Source organism: Polistes canadensis, unplaced genomic scaffold (genome assembly GCF_001313835.1).
Source record: "Polistes canadensis isolate GaletaPanama2010 unplaced genomic scaffold, ASM131383v1 scaffold_17, whole genome shotgun sequence".
Taxonomy (NCBI): domain Eukaryota; kingdom Metazoa; phylum Arthropoda; class Insecta; order Hymenoptera; family Vespidae; genus Polistes; species Polistes canadensis.
Window position 1 is genome coordinate 715,470 of NW_014569564.1, and position 21,039 is coordinate 736,508.

At 28.7% G+C, this 21,039-nt stretch overlaps 2 protein-coding genes across 2 annotated transcripts in view; one reads left to right on the forward strand and one right to left on the reverse strand.

Moving 5' to 3' along the window:
• LOC106793706 (neutral ceramidase) overlaps nucleotides 1-21,039 on the forward strand; it is a 35,300-nt gene that overhangs the window by 7,325 nt on the left and 6,936 nt on the right. The window lies entirely within an intron of this gene.
• The window catches only part of LOC106793708 (sorting nexin-4-like), a 51,926-nt gene continuing 35,439 nt past the window's right edge, over nucleotides 4,553-21,039 (reverse strand). The window contains exon 11 of the mRNA XM_014760853.1: nucleotides 4,553-4,702. Coding sequence (XP_014616339.1) covers nucleotides 4,651-4,702 — 52 coding nt within the window. The 3' untranslated portion in view covers nucleotides 4,553-4,650. The remainder of the gene's footprint in view (nucleotides 4,703-21,039) is intronic.

Here is a 21,039-nt window from a genome sequence, read left to right on the forward strand (position 1 = left end):
TTAAAATATTCACTTTCTTTTGTTCAATTCTAAATTCTGGGGAACAATCTTTGATCATTTAATTACATATATAATATATGTTTAATTTAATTTAATACATATATAATAAAATTTGATCATTTTAATTACATTTATCCATCTATTTAACATTTTTGTTCTTTTGTTATATTTTTATTAATTCGTTTCGAGAATTTACAGATTTCGATAATAAAAATCAAACTAACTAGACATTTCAATCGAGACATTAATCCAATTCTGTAATTGTGTATTGTTCTTTAATAAAATTCTAGAATAACTTTTTAAACAATTCTCGTTAAAACTTTCTTCCTTCTCGGCGTTTAAAATTTTTAATTGACTTTACGGAAAATAAGATGAACAATTAAAGATGATACACAACGAAATATTATGATTTCAAACGAAAGCGAAAGTTTACCTCTATACTTTTTATTTTCATTTACGAGAAATGATTATAATCATTCATTATACACACGACAAGCGGAAGATAGGAATCATGCGAGTTGAGCAACCGTTTCTACGTTTATGCGGGGATTTTATCTCTACCCTGCGTATTATAGTAATCGAAAAAGAATATTCTTTTTTTTTTTTTTTCTTTTAAATGAATCCAATTTTATTTATTATAATTTTATTCATTTGCGAAATGAGTCGAAATAAAAATTTGACAAATTTTACTACTCTCGTTCGTCTTATATTTTGAAAAATCGCGCTATTCGATATATAAAAAAAAAGAAGACAAAAAATTGTTCATCTCTTTTCTCCAACATTTTAGGACCACTTTTTCTCACTCGAGTGGAATTTAAATATCTTCTTTGAGTCATAACGCTATTTTTTTTTACATTAAGTCATACATTCATCTGTAAGTTAACGATACTTTACGACAATATTTTTGTATTTAACGATTCGTTTATCGTAGTATCATTCAAGGTTGTTTCTACATACTTACTTAGGAACGCTCTTTCAAACCTTTATACGTTTATGTTGGATCTACAGTATCGAACAAAAGTATTGCAACAAACAAAATTATCCTTATAACCTTATGTAAGTCTTTGTTAAAAGTACAATTGTTTTTTTTTTTTATAATTTATTGCAAAAATAAATATCTCTTCAGTTGATAATTGAAAGGTGGATAGAGAGATGAAATGAATTTACGATAAAAAAAAAATATTAATGAAAAATGTTAGAAAGGTTCAATATTAGTGTTAAAAATAATTATTAATTTATAAACACATTTATTTTATATTTATTGTCAGTATACATTTAAACTTTAAATTCGTTGATAGATGAAAATTAAACAAACAAATCGTATCTATTAAAAAATGTACTATTAACGATAATTACAGACGAATTTTTTAGTTTATGCCAATACTTTTGTCTGACACTGTATATACTATACATTTTTGTATATATATAGTATTTCCTTTCCTTATCTATGATGTTAAAAAACTCTCTTCGGTTTCACGCTAGATTCGTTCTATCTTACCAACAACGTCAAATCTCTTTGATTCCAACTTTATTTCCGCTCGAATAACGAAATCAAAATCTCTTTTCTAGAGGGAATTCTTTCGCGACGAAAGCAATGGCTTTTCTATCTCAAAGTTAGATACTTTTACGTAGTAAATACTATGTCGACTGTATCGATACCGTGAAAATACGATACAAATGCACAGGAGAGCAAAAAAATAACGAGTTTTCTCGGGGGCAGGTAATGACCTGACGCTTTCTAGAATCCGATTGAAAAAGTCGCATTTTCGTAATTTTCTTTTTTTTTTTTTTCATTTTTTATTTTAATTATACCAAATGTCATCGAGTATGCTACAATTTTAATCTATTTTAAAAGTATTTGTTACTTGTATATTTGTTTATAACATAAAGATATTTTCTCTCATAATTATTTAAATAGATTTTCTTAATCGCAGATCATCATCAAATTTATCTAACGAAAAGATTATGTAAAATTATTTGAAAGGAATCGTTAATAAATCGATCTTTTTTTAATTTTATCCATTTAAAATATATTTTTTTGGATGGATGATTTATATCGAAAATAATTACTTTTTGTTTATTTTTTAAATTTGTCGTCGTAAGTTGGGAAGATTTTTTCACTTAACCTATAAAACCATTTCATATTAGATTAAATAGAAAATAAGAAAAAAAAAAAAGAATTAAACGATATCAATATTTCTATATAAATATAATTAAATATTTTATTCGACATAAGAAAAGTACTTTCGTAAGATCTTACATTAGTAGTTGATCATTACGATGGACGGATAGTTAAACGTTCGTTACATTTACAACATTACACGAGGAGAACTCTACTCGAGTAGTCAATATGGCGGACGCCCGGTAAAACATTTGGCGCGAATTGAGGTACATTCAAAAAGGAAAAAAGAAAAAAAGAGAAAAATAGAGAGAGAGAGAGAGAGAGAGAGAGAGAGAGAGAGAGAGAGAGAGAGAGAGATGGGAGATAGAACAAATTAAAAAAGTATGTAATGTTTTTTCTTACAGGACATTGCGCACTGTGTGAATAAAATTAAATAAACAATATATCTTAATTAATCATCTACAAATAATAATTTCCGTTTCTAATCGTAATGATTGTAATATGCTGGCGATGATACGTATTTAGCGATTGGTACGGGTTTTGGATGAATAGCTGGTCCAACCTTTTTAACTATAGCATTGAATCCGTTATGATCGTCAGCAGTATACTCGACGATTCTTACGCTTCCATCGGGCTCGTTGACGCTGTAAGAACCGTGAACTACATCACCGTCACGGACTTCGTGTTGGGTCTTTACATCACCAGTGTGCGGATCGTGTACACCATAGTTGAAGGTGTATTTAGGGTGCGACTGAAACGAAACGTGTTTGCGTAAGATCAATGTTGTTGCACTGGGTGCGCCCCAACCGGCTTCGAAGATCAAACGATCAACTTTTATTGGCTTTTTTTTGTTTATCATTTTAGGCTTGTATCTTTTATAAACACAGACTTTTCACAAATAATAACATTTCATTGATACAATATTTAATTTGATTTTTTATCTCATTATTTATTCTAATAATAATATATGAAATATAAATAAATCTCATTTATCATGGATTTAAATTAATTATGATTAATTTATTTTTGGTCAAATGAACGATTAATTGTATTATAATTAATTGATCCGACACGAGTATTAAGATTCAACCTCGAACTTCGTAATTTTATAATTTCAACATTCACCTTATTTAGTTGATCTAATCATTTAAGTGAGATTTAATACAATGAGATATACGTATGAATTTAAAAAAAAAAAAAAAGAATAAAACGAATGAATGAAAATGTCGTGGGAAAAAGTTTCAACGTGATATTTTCAATGTGTGCATGTGTCTAACAAAGTTCGTAACTAAAAAGCCAAGCAAGGAAGCATCTCGGCTTGTTGTTGTTGTCGTTGTTGTCGTTATTACTCTCGTGAAACTATAGTAAGTTCGTTCGGTAACGTTCGCCAACGATATTTCGCTACTGGTATTCAATTAACATCGCGAGAAAGCGACGACAATGGGCGTCGCGAAACGTCGTCGACGTTAGAAATGAGATGCAGCACGGAAAAAGAGGAGTTACAAAACAAGATAACAGTCAACCTGCCTAGTCTCTTTTTCTTTTCTTTCTTTTTACGTGTGTGAGTTCTTATGGTGACACACAGTCGAGTCTCTATTTAACATATGTGAAAACAGCGTGCGTTTTAAAAAGAACACGCAGCAAAACACGTTATAAAACCTGACTCTTTTTAACTTCTTTCGTTTCATAAAAAAAAATAAAAAATAAAAGAGAGCAACTAATAAGCGTGTCGTACGTATTTTTTGAAATTTTCACTTTTAGCGATATTTTTGTTGTTGGGGAAACCAACCTTTATTTAGGATTATGTTGATTTTATGAACACGTGCTGTTTTTTTTTCTTGTCTTTTTCATTAATATTTCATGCAAAAATGTTACTTGATCGTTAACTGATTATATAATAATAAGATATCGATTGCTTTCTCCTGCCCCCTATACCTCTCATTTTAAAAATCAATTATTTAAAGACGAGTTTAGAGAATATTTTATGCAAATTGTGATGGAAAATATTTTCATTAAACTCGATAATAATGAACCTAAAAGGTAAATAATTAATTTGCTATTATTTTTTCTGGGAGGGAGGGGGAGAGAAAAATATAATATAAAAATATAAAAATAAAATAAATATAATATAAAAAATATAATATATATATATATAAACGTATACCTAGACGGAAAGTAAATATTTTTTTAATGGTGATATAAATGGTTTCTATATAAGCATACTATGATCTCAATGATTCAATAATATTAATTGACGGAAGTAGACAAAGTAATAAAAAAGGAAAAAAGAAAGAAACTTACGTAATAGTCGTGGTCCTTGTCGGCGTGATGCTGTTTGTAGGAATGGAAAGTATGATCGAAGGATGAATCGGCGTGTAACGGTGCGGCCGAGACCGCGTGCACCGGAACTGCAATAGTTGGTAGAACAACGTGTCCCTCGTAATCCGAAGATCCAGCATATCCCCCATCGAGGCCTTCGTAATCACCGTAAGGAACCGTGTGACCGGCTGCTCCTCCGTTGTAACCACTCACGAGAATCCCTTCGCACCACGCGAACATGGCACAGACCAGGTACAAAATCTACGAAAAATAAAAAACAAAAGAAAAGGCAAAACAACAAATAATAATCAAAATACAATTCCAACGCGTTTCTTTCCGCTTTTTGTTTCTTTTTTCTATTTTTTTTTTTAAACTGTCATCTGTCGTTCACATTATTTTGAAAAGGTAAAAAATAATTGTCGAACAAACAATTGTGCCATGATTTTTTTCTTTGTCGTTTATTACGAGCGTAGATAAAAGTAAGTCCGTTATATATTTATTTCTTATTATTTTTTTTTAATTAACAATAAGGATAATATTTTAACAAATTTCTATATATATTTATTGGTTTTGTCAAATTACGTAATTTCACGCGTATGCATTTCGTACGAGTTAATTTTCTATTATTACTTTTTTATTATAGAAAATAAATATACACGTTTATAATATTTTGAACATGTAAAAAATATTTTATATTTAATAAATTAATTAACGATGCATTTTTTTTTTTTACGTACGAACGTTTATAATATACACGTATTACGTTTCTTATATGGTTATATTATTATTATAATTATTATAACTATTTGTTTAATCAATCTAGGAATCTTTTTAAAAAGATCATTTTCTTTTTTTCTTTCTACGAATTATAAACGATAAGATATTTATCGATCCGTGAAAAAGAACCGCACGTATACGATAAATGCAACACATCGTCTCTATGGTGGAACCTAACAACGGAAGAAAGGGAATGGAAGGGAAGGGAAGGGAAGGGAAGGAAAGGGAAGGGAAGGGAAGGAAAGGGAAAAGTTTCATAAATTTCATAGTATCTCTTCGCAGCAAGTTGTTTCAAACTATGCATCAAATATTCTCCTTGAGAAGTCTATTTACGAAGAGGCATCAGTTTATCCATTTCCTACTTTTGATTTATCGCCTTCCCGAAGGATTCGTATAAAGGAAACTTCTTTATTCGTTATTTCGCGAAAGAATAAAATATATCATTTCGTATTTTGACGTTGAATCAAAACTAAATACGTAGACTCTTAACGCGAACTTTTTTTTTCCTTCTTTTTGTCTCATCTTTTTTGGATTATTTTTCTATCGTGAGAATGTAATAACACTTGAAATATAAAGAAAAGTAGAGAAATGTCATTTCCTATTCACGTGATACGTTGATACACCTTTAATCGAACTTCAAAGTTTGATATGAGTTTTTTTTTTTTTTTTGGAAATAGTTAGAGAGGTCTGTCTAGTTTTCTTTTTCTCTGTCTCTCTATCTATCTCTCTCTTTCTCATTATTTTATTGGAAAAATCATAGGAAATTTGTTTTCACGATTTGACAATAACTGTGTCAAACTTTGCACTTTGATTTAAAGCGAGTGGATTTATTGCTTGGCAATTTTTTTTCTTTTTTGTTTTTTTTTTTTTATTCTTTCACTCCTAGCAATAATAATTATTGTTTTGTAAGTAAATGGTGTACACGTATAGAATACAATCGAAAAGTATACTACGAGAAAGATATTATATCGGTGAGAAAGATTTGTTACAGACTTTCCTATGGACTATTCGTTTGAAATTCAAATGGTTAAAGTACCTGCTAACTATCTTTCTCTTTTTTTTCTTTCTTTCTTTCTTTCTTTCTTCTGTCATATTATACATTCTTATTTACATTTCTATCTCATAATCACACGTACTACGTTACTATATATCTATATACGTATGCATTATGGAGAAATAAAATTAGAAGAAGTAATCAAAAACTTATCATTCGAAATTAAGATTCTCAATAAAAAGTTATTAAAAAATAAAAAAAAACATATGGAATTAACTATGACGTATGAACTTTTTGTCGGAAACAGATTTGAAATGAAACAATAAAAAGAAAGTGAAAAAAAAAATATATATCAACCTGATTTAATATTATATTCTCGAATATAATATATTGGTGTTGAAGAGGTGTGAAATGAAAGATGGTGGTGTAGAAAAAAAGTGAAAAAAATGAAGGAAAGAAACGTACACGCGTTTATAGTAAGAAAACACAACATCCGGGTAACGATTTTTCTTTCTCAAATATATATAATATGATTTGTACGAAAAAGAGAGATAGAGAAAGAGAGAAAGAGGGTGAGTGAAAGAGAAAGAAAGAAAGAAACAAGCTAAAGAAAAAGGAAGAAGTATTATATGAGTGAAGCACGAGGGTTGAAATGACTATTGGCAGGAACAAAACGAGGGTTCTAAATCTTCAAATAATTTCCGTCTTTTGTATGTCACCCATAAGTGAAACACATTAACAAAAATATATTTTCAAAACGAAAAAGAAATAAGTAGTCGTTATAAATTCATCTGTGTCGATAGTTACCAATATTGGACTAACAATAAGTGAAAAAGAAAATTATACAACAATTGATTTTATTATTTATAATATCACAATTATGTTATATTATTTTTATCTTATATTACTTATAACGCGTATAAGATAAGAATTCATATAATATACGATTAGAATGAAATAACAATTTGTAATATAAGAAATTGTTTACAGTTTTTATAAAAAAAAAAAAAAGATTAACGAAAGTAATATTTTGGAATAAAGATTGATACGCACATGACACATACATATATATATTATTATAAAAATTTGTATCTTATTGTTAGTCAATTGCCACATAATTACAGTCACGCATGATAATAAACGTTGAAATATTTATTTGTATACAAAAAAATTAAACAAATATATTGTATATACTTGCATTAGTATATTGTATATGTGAGATAAATTATAATTGTAGGGGTATTAAAAATTAAAAAATAAAAAGAAAGAAAAATGACAACGAATATGATGAAATTTGTTCGTACCTTAAACATGATGAATTTCTTTTCACAAAAGAACAAAAAAAAAGTTTTCAGTTTTCTATCTTAGGTTATTTTATGCGAGAGAACACGAAGTCACTGATAGCATTATTCTCGAACCGATGTGCTTATATCCATCTCCCACCAACTATGCTTTCGTTCCGGGCAAAAGCTCTCCTTCGAACCTCCTCTTTTTACTCCCTTCCTCTTCATGTATTTTCTTTCTCTCTTTCACTCCCTCACTCTCTCTCTCTCTCTATCTTTTGCTTGCAATCGCAGCCCCTTCTTCTTTTTTTTTTTTACCTGTGTTAGGTAGAACACTTAGTGGCACGTGGTACACGCAACCGAAACGCGATGAACCACGTTAGTATGTAAAACTTTTTCCTTCTTTTCGAACGTGAACGATTCTGAGTGTTTTTTTAAATCTTATTTTTGTATTCTCATTTTTTTTCTATTTTTATGGAAATTCTCTTCGTTTGTATTCTGGGGGAGGGGAGAAGGCTGAAAGGGGGGAAAAGAGAAAAATTTCAAAAGTTTTATATACAATACAATCAACGTAGAAATTTTAGGAAGCAAGAATTAAATAATAACAAATTATTTTTCATCGTTTAGAAATATTGTGATCTTTTCTCTGTTTTTTTTTGTTTTTAAAAATTTGTTAATTCTTTACGATATTTATAATAGAAGAAATTATCTCTGTATCGGTTTAATAGGAAAGAAAAAAGAAAAAGTAATATTTTGCAATAAAGACTTGATTAGCATAATAAACGCGAATATTTTCACTCGTTAGCAGCCAATTCAAATTTTCAAAAATCTTATTCAACGGTCTCATTTCGTAATTGGGTTTTTATCGAAAAACGAAAGATTTCTCATTTTCGGTTCATAATCACGGTTAAAATAGGACTACCTTAAAACTTCATAAACTAAAAATAAAGTTTCTTCAGTATAAATATACGTAACAACGTTCGAATTTTAACGAACCCAACAGGAAGAGAGAGAAAGAGAAAGAGATGAGATTAAACACTATAAAGGAAGTAACTTTAGTTTTCTGAACGTTCTATTGGCCAATAACTTTTGACTATATTCATGAGTTTCGAGTTAGCCAAAAGTTGAATCACGCGTTCCGTTTGTATTTTCAAAGGTTCTCGTTATCACGGGCACGTTATACAACGAACGAATGAATTTTGTAATAATTTCTTTTTTTTTTATACACACAAATTTCGACGCATGGGAAATGTGGACGACGGGTTTGGGAATATATTTTTTCGAACGCGTAATAGTCAATTATTCCTACTTCTTATTAAATGGTTACGAGTAGTAGTTTTTATTACGCGAATGACATTGCTATGAGAATCCTGTAATTGAACGTTACTATCTTATACGTTTCCTTGGACGATTTCGTTAACTTTAAAAGAAATATTACAAGCTTTCTTCCAACGTTAGCCTCGATAAAATATTTCTTCCTTTTTCTTTTTTTTTTCTTTTTTTTTCTTTTATTATTCTCTTACGCAGTTACTTATTATCCGTTGGAGTTCTTACGTCCTGTGGGCAATCATGTTTCATAAGGTATACAATTCACTCGCGCACTACTCCACCGAATTAGTTTCAATTTCGTCAACTTTTTATTATTCCTTACTTTCTTCAATCCTCGCATACGTATAATAAAAATATATGTGTATGTATATATATATATATATACGAATGTGTTGTTTAAGAAAATAAAACCTAACAAATTCTATTCCATTTTTCTTCCTGTATCTCCTCTTCCTTATAATATATATATATATATGTACATCATTTCTTTTCACATATCGATCCACTTTAGTTAACTAAAATTACGACAATATTATAATTTCATTCCAGGTTTTCGCGACCTTAGAAAAAAAAAAAAAAAAAAAAATAAAAGAAAATTCAATTGTCGATAGTGGAAGTAGCTTTTCATCGAGTAGATATCTAGAACGAGGAAGAATGTGAATAGAATAAAAGAAAGACAAATAGAAAAAGAAGAAGATAGATCCTTACTTCGTTTCTATTCACTAAAAGGAAACTTTATTTTTCCTTTTTTTTTTTTTTTCTATATTAATCAAATTATTCCCACTAATAACTGTCTTACCGCTCTTTGTAAAATTAATTTATTCATTATTTCACGTTAATCTTGTGAGTACTCTAAAATCGACCTTGACGATGATAATTATTATTTTTCTGTTTTATTTGAAATTAATGAAAAATCACGAACGTTAATATTCGATGAAATTTTGCAACTACGAACTCGTTGTTATTCGTTTTAAAATTGTAAGATTGTAATTTCCCTTTAAAACAGGCATCTCATTTCGTCGTTTCACCTAACAATTTGCATTCTTATGTTATAATGCAAAGGAAGTATGTATATTTGCTTTCATAACGATTCAAAATCGGTTAGTATCAAAATGCATGGAAAACAAAAGGCAACAGAAGTAACCAGGTATATTCTTATTTAATGACTACCTCGCACCAGCTTCTTATGGATATTATCTCGTTAACTTTACCCAACCCAGACGGCAATGTCCTTGCATGATGAAGATCGAATATAATAACCGTTTCCACGTTTACTCGACTTCTCGTTTTACAAGGAAAAGATTCATCCTACCGTTTAAAATCGTACCACGTTGTTGTGTTGTCGTTTAGAATCTCATAAACGATACAGAGAAAAGTATACTTTTCAATGGTGTACGTATTATTGTATGTGTGTGTAATACACATCTGCCATTCAAGTCTTTACTTTCGAACTAACCGCGAGTTACAATTTACGGGATGTATTTAAATCAAATACCTATCAAAATTATGTTCTGTTAAAAAATGGTAAATAAATATTATTTGTTTTATTATTTAACAGATATTTAATTAGATATTAATAATATATGATTTTATTGATCGATTAAATTATTATAACGCGTTTTGTCGTTTATCTTTTGGATTAAACGAAGTTTCATATCTATGGGATAATTAAATTTATTTTAGAGTCAAAAGTTTGTAATTAGTTATAAAAAAGATTCCATTTTTCTATTTCACGATTAATAATCTTATTTACATCCTGTATATATAAATATTTATATGTATACGTATATATATTTTGCTTTTGCTTTTTATTTCTTGTTTTTACTAGTGAATGAAAGAGAAACAAAAAAAGAAAAAAATATATTCTAACGCGTTCTTCGAAAGATTTAAATAAAAATAGAACAGTCTTATAAATATTAATCATTATACGTGTATTTTCTTAGCTCGTAGTCTCTCGTGAAAGTGTTTTATTGTCCGAGCATTGGCCGGAAGATCAGAGTAGTAACTGTGTATACTAAATAAGTATGTACATAACACGTATCCTACGTCATTTTCGATTTCGAGAACGAAATTGTGCTATTGTTTTCTTGTTTTTTTTCTGTTTCTTTATATTTTTTGTTACTCCAGTCAAAGTAAATATATCGATCCGATTTTTGAACGAATTTCCACGGCCGTGAAAGCTACGAACAACATCTGAATCCACGAGATGTATCGAATGTTTCCGTATCACGTTTGCTATTAAACATATGTGAGTGTATGTATTCAATCATTTCCAATGTATATATACATATACAACAAATAGGTGTTGCGGTATGTCACGAAGAAACCACGTTCGTGGTGTTTCGTTACATGGGGGATTGACTTGGAAAAGAAGACAACAACAAAAATGAAAGCCTTTACGTATGCTTTTATCATCAATGTCAATGTCCCCTACGACATAACAGCATCACACCACTTACTTAGGAGCACACTTTCATCTAACAATAAATGTAAGACTTTTTATTGTTTAACGTTTTTTTATTTTTTTTTTTTTTTTTTTTAAAGAAATTCTTATTCTTCTCATTCGATATCGATTCGATGAATTAACATTCGAAATTGAATATTTTCTATGTGTAAGAATTTTGTTACAATGATTTTTCAAAACAACAAAATTAATAATAAGAAAAGAATATTTTCGATAAAATAAATAAGTAACACGTTAAAATAAAAAAAATTTCCAAGTTTTTAAATACGATATTTTTCGTACTATTCGTGATACGAGTTTTTTTCAAAAGTAATTCAAAAGCGATACGTTAGAAAAGAAAAGAATATCTTCGATAAAATGAATAAATTACGCGTACGAATTATTAAGTTTTTTTTTTTTTAATTAGATACTCTCGAAGTTAAATTTTATCGAGAGGTATTAATTATTTTAGATAATATATACAATAAGATAAAAATTAATGAAATATTTTTTCTATTAAAATAACCGATGATAAATGTTTCAATCGAATTTTGTTCGTTATTATATATCGATTTATCGATCGATATAAGTTTTCTCTTCTTGTTTTTCCAAAGGAAGAAAGAAATTCTTTTAAAAGTCGCCCATACTTTTACGATTCTAACAACCGTGAAAGGTTGCCTCGTGACCGTAATAGAAAAGAGGGTGGATCGCAGTCACAGATATAGTTACATATCGATAAAAGGAACGTGACATGTGTGTCGAAAACGGTGTGCACGGTTACTTACGGTATTTAATATGTATGGCAAACTACACCATAGCTGCGCCAACTCGAATATATACACACATGTATAGACGTGCATCGTACTAACATTTTAAAACCTATGGAAAGCTTAGCTCCCACGCTGCATTCGACAACACATATGAAATGGAAATAATCTATTCCTCCTACTCTCTTATTCTTATCTTTAAGATCCTTTCAATAAAATATTCCAACTCATAGGACCCTGAAAATCTACGATATAATGATACATCAAATACTCTTGAAGCATAACATCAACAGCTCCTCGTTTTCATATCATTTTAAGATTAAAAGATTGTTGATTTAATGTAACTTCAATCTTATTACCAGATTCTTGATTACGAATCAACTTAGATAGACCGATTAAAAATGTTGGAAAAATAATTATACTACTATTTAATCAATTGTTAGATAAAGATACGTTTATTATAAACGTTTTATAGTACGTCGAAGTTAGATCGTTGTAGTAGCGTTTAACGGAAGCAAATATGCGTGTAATATCGTCGTCTTGTTGTTTGTTATTTTTTTTTTTATCGTTCTCTCTCTCTCTCTCTCTCTTTCTCTCTCTCTCTCTCTCTTTCTCACTCTCATATGTCTTGAAAATCATATAGGTTTTTATCTTCGTTGCACTTACGTCGATTGAATTACACAATGCATTGTTTAATGTTGTAATTTCAATACAATCGTGTGAAAATAAAAGTCATCCAAGAGAGAGAGAAAAAGAGAGAGAAAGAGAGAGAGAGAGAGAGAGAGAGAGAGAGAGAGAGAGAGAGAGAGAGAGTGATAAAATAGAAGGAAGAAGAAGAGAAGAAGAAGAAGAAGAAGAAGAAGAAATGTTTCGACGTATCCTTGGCACGGGCCTATGGAATGACACGAACCGTGTCTTTGTATTCTTTTTTTTTTTCTTTTTTCTACTCTAGTACCTTGCTTATAGTGTGCGAAGCGAAGGCTTTGCTTCACCGAGGCCAACTTTTTCTACCTTGCCGTTTAGTTTAGTCTAACATAAAGTCAGTGTCGAGTAATTTTTTTTCTTCTATCTATCTTTCTTTCTTTCTTTTAGTCAAGGATATATAAGGTGCGTGAATTAAAAGTCGATAACAGTTTTCGTGCAATTTAATTTTTTTAATCGGGATTTTTGATCACTTTTATATAATATCCTCCTTGTTGTTTTTGTAACATTTAATTTCTTTTTTTTTTCCCCCTTACTCACGCCTTTATTTATTTTACACATTCTATAACATTTATTTTTATTACCTATGCAACGTGTTTCTTCATTTTTTTCTTGATAAAATTGATATATTTTGTATTTTTTGTTTTTAAATTATTTAAAATATTTTATAATATTTACTATCTTTAATATATATATTACTATCCGAATATTTATACTACTTATGTCTTGGACGAATTGTTTTATATATTTATTGTTTTTAGTACGAATTATTGATATATACTCTCTTATTGTAATAGGTTTGTTTCATCAAGGTAATTATCTCAAGTTTAATCTCACGTTTCAACCAGTTCTCCTTCGTCTTCTTTTATTACTATCTTTAAACTCGTTATTTTGTCGAAGCGTGAGAAGCGAGTATATAATCGATCGTTCGATAGATCATGACACTTCGTTTTACTACTACTCGTCGTTGATTTCATTGATCGAGCACGTAGAATAAATATGATTCATTGTGATTCGTGTCACGTATACACGGTATGTCTTCGATCATACCGTTAGCATTTTTTTTTTTTTTTTATATCATCGATAATATTTGTTACCTATTAAAATGCGATTATTAATAAAAGAAAAAATTTATTTCAAACATACAAACAAACAAACAAAAGGGTTAAATTAAAATTGACAATTAAATAACAACTAACGTGATATCAGAGACGAAGTGTTTTTTAATAAAATATATAATATAATCCAATATAATGACTAATATACAAATGTATTATTTTAAAAATAAAAAAAAAATAAAACATATTGCATTGCACCTAAGTAAAAGGGAAAAAAAATAAATATATATTTCATTGAAAATCGTGATATAGAATTGATTTAAATTTAAATTGCACGTAAAAAAAAAATTGGTGATACTATAGTAACGTTTGAAACTATCGCATAAATTTTAGTGAAAACGTGGAAGAAAGAAGCATGCCAATATTCTCGTTAGATATGGCCAAGATTAGAAAAGAGAAGTGCAGGCTGGAGATGATGATGTACACTTGTTATTCAAAGCCGGTTAAGAAAGGAAGCGTGTGTAACGTACGAGGTTGTGAATAGTTAATGTATGACTGCTCCCTAGTTCGATTTCATGCGAGACTAATACAACAAACACTTCTAAACTACTTTGTAAGAAGTGAAACCAACGAGAACTACTACGACTAATACTACTATACTATACCAATTGAATAATCATAGTTGTCTTCTAGTCGTTGACAAGAGGAAGAAGAACCACTTCCATTATTTCTTTTTTTTTTTATTTGTTTGTTTGTTTGTTTTCTCTCTTTTTCTCTTCCTCCCAATCACATCACTTCCCGATATCCTTCTTCTTTCGTATTCATAGCGTACGTACAAAATTTCCAACGAACTATCACAGTTACGTGAAGATTTCGTAACCCTTTCTCGAGCATTTCACTCGTAGAAAGGGAGAAGGAATAAAAATTAGAATGAGAAGGAGGAGTTTTAAATGTATGATCAATTTGTATCGTATTAATTGGATGACATTTTTTAGATTTATGTCAAATTTTGTTTATTGAAAGTAAAAGAAAAGAAAAATTAACGAACGACAGTTGGAATTACATTGTTTTTTACATTTATGTGTTTTAATTAAATAGTTATAAATAATTAATTAAATTAATTAAATATATATATAATCAGGTTTTTATTGCACAACTTACAAAGTTTTTTACAATGTCTTATCATTATTTCGCTTATATTTATCTCACATTTTTGGTTTATTCTCAACTCACCCCTCTAACCAATTATTATCAACACTCTTAAAATTAAACTATCTATAACTATAAAATTAATTAAATATATAAAATTATATTAAATATATATATATATATATTTTAAACTTTGATATATTATCGATGAAAAAAATCGATAAAACTAAGAAATTACTTTGTGAATTATTTCAACGTTCTCACATGAAACATGATTTTCTTAACATGCATCGAAATCTGAATTGCATAAATCAGATCAACGTGAGTTTAAAGACCACCAATTGCGCTCGTGAACAAATTTCGTCTCACGATGGTAAGAAAATAAACGATAGAAGTTAGAAATGAGGGTTATACGTTTTGATATTAGCTTGAAGCCGCCTTGTGCAAGGGTCGATTAGCATAGGGTGGCCGTAATTCTCCGAGAAAATAGTCTTCTAAAGTAGGGATAAGATGAAAATGAATAAGAGAGAGAGAGAGAGAGAGAGAAATAAAAATGGAACGAGTCACCACTCACTCACTAACGATCCGACGTATTTACACGTTCCTGTTCCCACGTCTTAAAGCAGGACATTGCAATCGTGTAGCACCTCTGCCTTCATTATAAATCGTATCTTAAGATCTATTCCAGTTGGCACTCAGCTTCCGCGCTTAAAAATCCTTACTACCAAGTTTTATCTCGTTATTAAAATATTTAATCTACCAATATAGTTTATATATATTAACGATCATACGAAATAAAGTTAAATTTGTTTTATTTTTTACAATTGAATAAAAATGATAGGAAATTTTGTATTTGTTTAAATAATACAATAATTATGATAATTATATTTTTATCAAATTGATCGTACACGATTGGTCCTTAATAAATAAAATTATATTTATTTATTTGTTTACAATTAAATACAAATAATAAAAAATACTCGTTTAAATAAAATAAATATTTTTAAAAATAATAATAGTAATATAATATTCATAATTATTATGATCGTAAAAAGTCTTAATGGCAAGAACAAAAGATTAATATCAAATAGAAAATTTTAATTAAAAATTCCAAATTAATTTTAATACGCGTTTGGATATTAAATATCTTCTTTCTCGATTTTTTAACCTTTGATTTTTTTCTTTTCTTCTGCAATTATTTGTATTTCTTTTTCTTTTTATTTTTTACTTTAAATGTGTGGATTTTCTTTTATATATTTACTCCAATCTATCTCTCTCTCTCTCTCTCTCTCTCTCTCTCTTATTCCTTACCTTAACTGTTTGTCTCTGTCTAAAACCGTCTAATCTATCTATCTCTCTTTTTTGTTTTATTTATTTATTCCTTTCTCCCTTCCCCCTCTCCTCGTTTTATTTCATTCCCTTGTTTGTTTGTCTCTGTCTATCTGTATACTCATCTCTCTCTGTCTCCTTGTCTCTCTGTTTATTTATTTGTTCATGCTTCCGTTGTCTGTACTTCTTCCCCTTCTTTATTTTTTCTCTATCTCTCTTTTCTACTATCACAATTGATTTTATCGAATTGTCACGGTGATATTTCGTTCTTACCTATTTAAAGAGTTAAAAATTATCCCATCGAATCGTTTTCCAACCATAAATATCATCACAGTCAAATCATTTTCGTAATTTTTGCAAACTTTATCGATTTCATTTAATCTCTCTCTTCGTAACATTTAATTCATTGTTATTTATTACATTACATTTATAAAGTATTAATATGTCAGATATAACTCCATTTTTGCTTATTTCTTATGATTTTAATTATCGTTTCAATTACATGAAATATTTAAACGACTAATTACATTTTCATTTCACGCGCATCAGATATACCTCCTTCCTCCCCCCTCCCCCCCCCTCCATACCCTGTAGTAGAAACGCAATTTTTTTAATAAAGAAAGCATACGAGAAATAACGAGCTGGAAAGGATGAAAAAAAAAAAAAAAAGTAGGGAAATGAGAAAAAGAAAGGGAAAGAAAATGAAGATCGAGATCGTAGTTGGCGATGTGCAAAATGAAATTAATGGATTACTCTAATTATTCGAAATATCTTCAGACTTATATTACTATTTTTTTGTTTTACAGATATATCTATCTGTATCTGTATGTATGTAAGTATATATATGTGTGTACCATTGATTTACAAAAGAATGATTAATAAGCAGCTTGAACACATCGCATAATCAACGTGTCTCATTAAAAATGTTGAAATATTTACCTGTTAATATAACTTAACGTGTATTTGTATATATGTTTGTGTGTGTACGTGTGTGTTTGTGCTCGTTGTCTCAACGAACGATAAAAATGTAACTCATAGAGGACAACGAAAATGAAATAGTTTCGTGATTCATTTTTCAATTCTTTTTTTTTTCTTACCTTGCCCCTTCCGGGAAAACAAACCACACCTTTAACTTGACGAATCACGAAACGAATGGTTCTTTAACAATCAACTTTACAAAGGATTGAAACGATAGGATAAATGACACGATCCAATATTCTCGCGAGAATTACTATGATGACCTCGTGCTGCAAACCTTAATGACGTTAAAATCGAATGAGACTTGGTGAGTACTTCATTTTCTGTTCGTCTCTGATCGTTAACGTTAGCAAATAATACGCTTTGAATGGAAACAAATGATACATATATACATTACATTCATATATTCGAATCTATATTATCGGTCAAAATTATTTTACCCCATTACAAAATGATATAACATTGATTTAAATTAATGTCGTATTCAACATTCGTACGTAAATCGATAGTTTGTACAAAAACAAACATTTATAATAACGTTAAATTAATTATCATATAAATATGTCGTAATATATAATAATTAAAACGTTCACTTTTTTTTTTTTACGATAATCAATAAATACAAATTTGTGTTTTAACGTTTTAGATTTTATAGTTGGAAAAAGAAGTCAAATATGATTAATAAAACATTACTCAAATTAAAGTATTCCGATTATTCTGAGATAAATAAAAATATATATATATATATAAGATGTTAAGAAAAAAAAAATAAAAATAAAAAAGCGATCTATTGATTGGATTTTCTCACGGCTGGCTTCATCACGGAAACCAGCTTAACGACATTAACGTGAAGGATTAACGCGTAATGTAATAACGTCCTTCAATGACGAAGAAAATTGCAGAAGCGCGTAACAGGATTGAATAAGTATCGATAGAAATAGTAAAATAGTTCAATGTCGAACGGAAGAAAAGTTACGAAGTGTATAGTAAATACGTAATAGTATAATTAAAAGTATATGCGTGTGAACGAGATGACTCCACATTGCACTCGCTTTGTTATTATTAAATGTAAATTACGATTCGATTTGTCATTATTATTACAATATTTTATAGTTATCAACGTTCACGTAAAGTATTATCATGGATGCGATTAAAAAGAAAAGAATCGTATGATTTTAGCATTCTATTGATAAAAATAATTAGATAATTTGATAAATTGGAATGGTCCAATTTTTATTCGTGAAATATTTGCTGAGTTCTTTTTGTTTTTGTTTTTGTTTTTTAAATGAACAGAAACCATTAAAAAATAATCACGCGATCTCTATAATTATTATTTCGTGATGATTTTATATACGTAAGAAAGTAATTGAAACGTTCGATCGTTTGTGAATCTATTCGTGCTGAAAGTATTTAATTTAGCGGGGTTTTTTTTTTTTTTTTAATTTTAAATAATACAATCCAATTCGGTCATATTATTTCATGAAGATATTTTTAAACGAATACGAAGGTAATTGGAACATTTCGTTGAGTTTTTATTTTAATCGATTTAATGGGTTTTCAAAAAAGATTTAAGATAATTAAGAATTTATATAATTTAATAATATAATCTCGTATTTTTTTATAATATTATTTGCTTGGAATAATTTGTGTCGACTTTTTTTTTTATTGATAATTAAATAGTTAAATTTTAGTTGTTCTACGTTCATCGTACTTTAATCGTTATTAGTGTACTCGATATTGAGCTTACACACCTGTGTTGGAAATTTTTCCGAGCAACATGCTTTTTCAAGTGGTACTATAAAGTTAGTTGAAGTATATACCATTCCGCAAATTTTCTACCCCGATATAAATTGCGAATTCCGAGTTTTCGCACGACTCTATTAGAAATTTAGAGAACACGTTTTAGGGACTAAGGTAAAATGTTTTTCGGTTTTGAAGTTACAATGGTGGAAGAAATTTAACGAATACATATTACGATATACGAAAACGCAAACGATCGATAGACGTTTTTTTTTTTTTTGTAATACGATACGCCAATACGACGAATAATTTTTTTAATTGAAACGATTTAAAAAAAGAAAAGAAATTCTAATTAACATTGAATCGAATTAATGTCGGTTAATATAAAACGAATCTAAAAAAACAAAAAAAATAATAATAAAATTGAAAAGTACTAGTAGGATACAAAGGACAACTTTATCATCGTAAAAATAAACAATTAAATTGATCAATCTTTCTCTTATTATAAAAATTTATTCAACATGCAAAATGTACTTACATAAATACAATATATATATACAAAACTTATATACATATTTATACGTATATGAAAAGAGATCAGTGTTCGTTACGGTGATCGCTACGAATACACGTTTCCTTCCTGTTAATCAAAGTTATACTCTAAGAATAATTAAAACAAAGGAAGAAGAAAAAGAAAAAAAAGCAAGAATATGTGGACCAAGATTTCACCAAGGTTTCTCGAGCGTAACTTACATTAGTGTGTTACATTGAAGATGCGTTATTCGTATACTAGCTTCTAGTAGATACCTTGGCGTAATTTGTTTGTTAATGACGTTAAAATCGTATACCAAGACTGTCTAAGATGTTCATCGTAAGGGATTAGTAACCGAATTATTATGCTGGGTACTCGTGTACGTGTCTTGTTTTGCAAATATATAACCTCTCACCTTTCACCGATACGATCCACGTATTTCAATAAACCCATTTAAACCCAAAATTTATTCGTATGACTGATTTAACACTGCTTATATTCATTCTTTGACGCGTTTTTCACCACAAACAATTATTGTTTTTTTTTCATTAGTATTATTTGTACCTTCTACTTAACACTAAATGAAATGAAATGAAATGAAATGAAATTAAATTAAATTTGGACAAACGCGTCAGTAAATCTTTTATTAATAAACCGTATCGTATATGGTAAAACCTCTCTATATAAAAAACCTCTATATAAAACTCATTTATAATTTATTTACTTTCTAATTGAAAAAGTCAAAGTTAATATAAAATTGTACGAAAAAATCATCATAATCGGGCGTAAATAATATAATGAAAATGTTACAACGAAGTGGCACGCCCGCGTGCGATAAATCATTTATAAATTACATATTTAAAATAAAATATTGCTTTTTTTTTATTTATAAAAATATGAAACTTATTTATCCGTATAATTTATGAAGACGGCTGGAGTTCTTAGATTCGACGTTATATTTTTCTTCAACATCATGGTCGTTCACTTTAATTTCGTTCGAATCCATATTATTTCGTTGTCTTACGAAAATAAAAAATATGATAAATGAGTTTAGTATATTATAAAAGATTTCTAATGTTTTTCCTTTTAAAGGGGTTTTCTTTTTTTTTTCAAGAACATTAAAATTCATGAAGAGAACGTGCAAATGCGTATTTCTTTAATACAATCATTGATATAACCAAACTAAATTTTATTTCTTGCTAAACAATCATTGTGAATTTCATTTATATGCTAATCATTTATAAAGCATTACGTTTTTTAATATAAATTTTATTAATGAAACTTCCAACACAAGAAAATGCAAAAACGCCTGAATGATTCTTCTTTTTTAAAGTCTCACCCCTTGTTACTCGTACTCGTTAATACTGAAACGAAAATTAAATTACTTAAGGAAAGTAATTAGCACTGATCAATAACCAACATCGATCACTATTTTGTTTTAGGTAGTTAGAAACGAACCTGTAACGTTTAACGTTATTCACCAATTATTTTATATTTTACATTTATTCATTCACAAA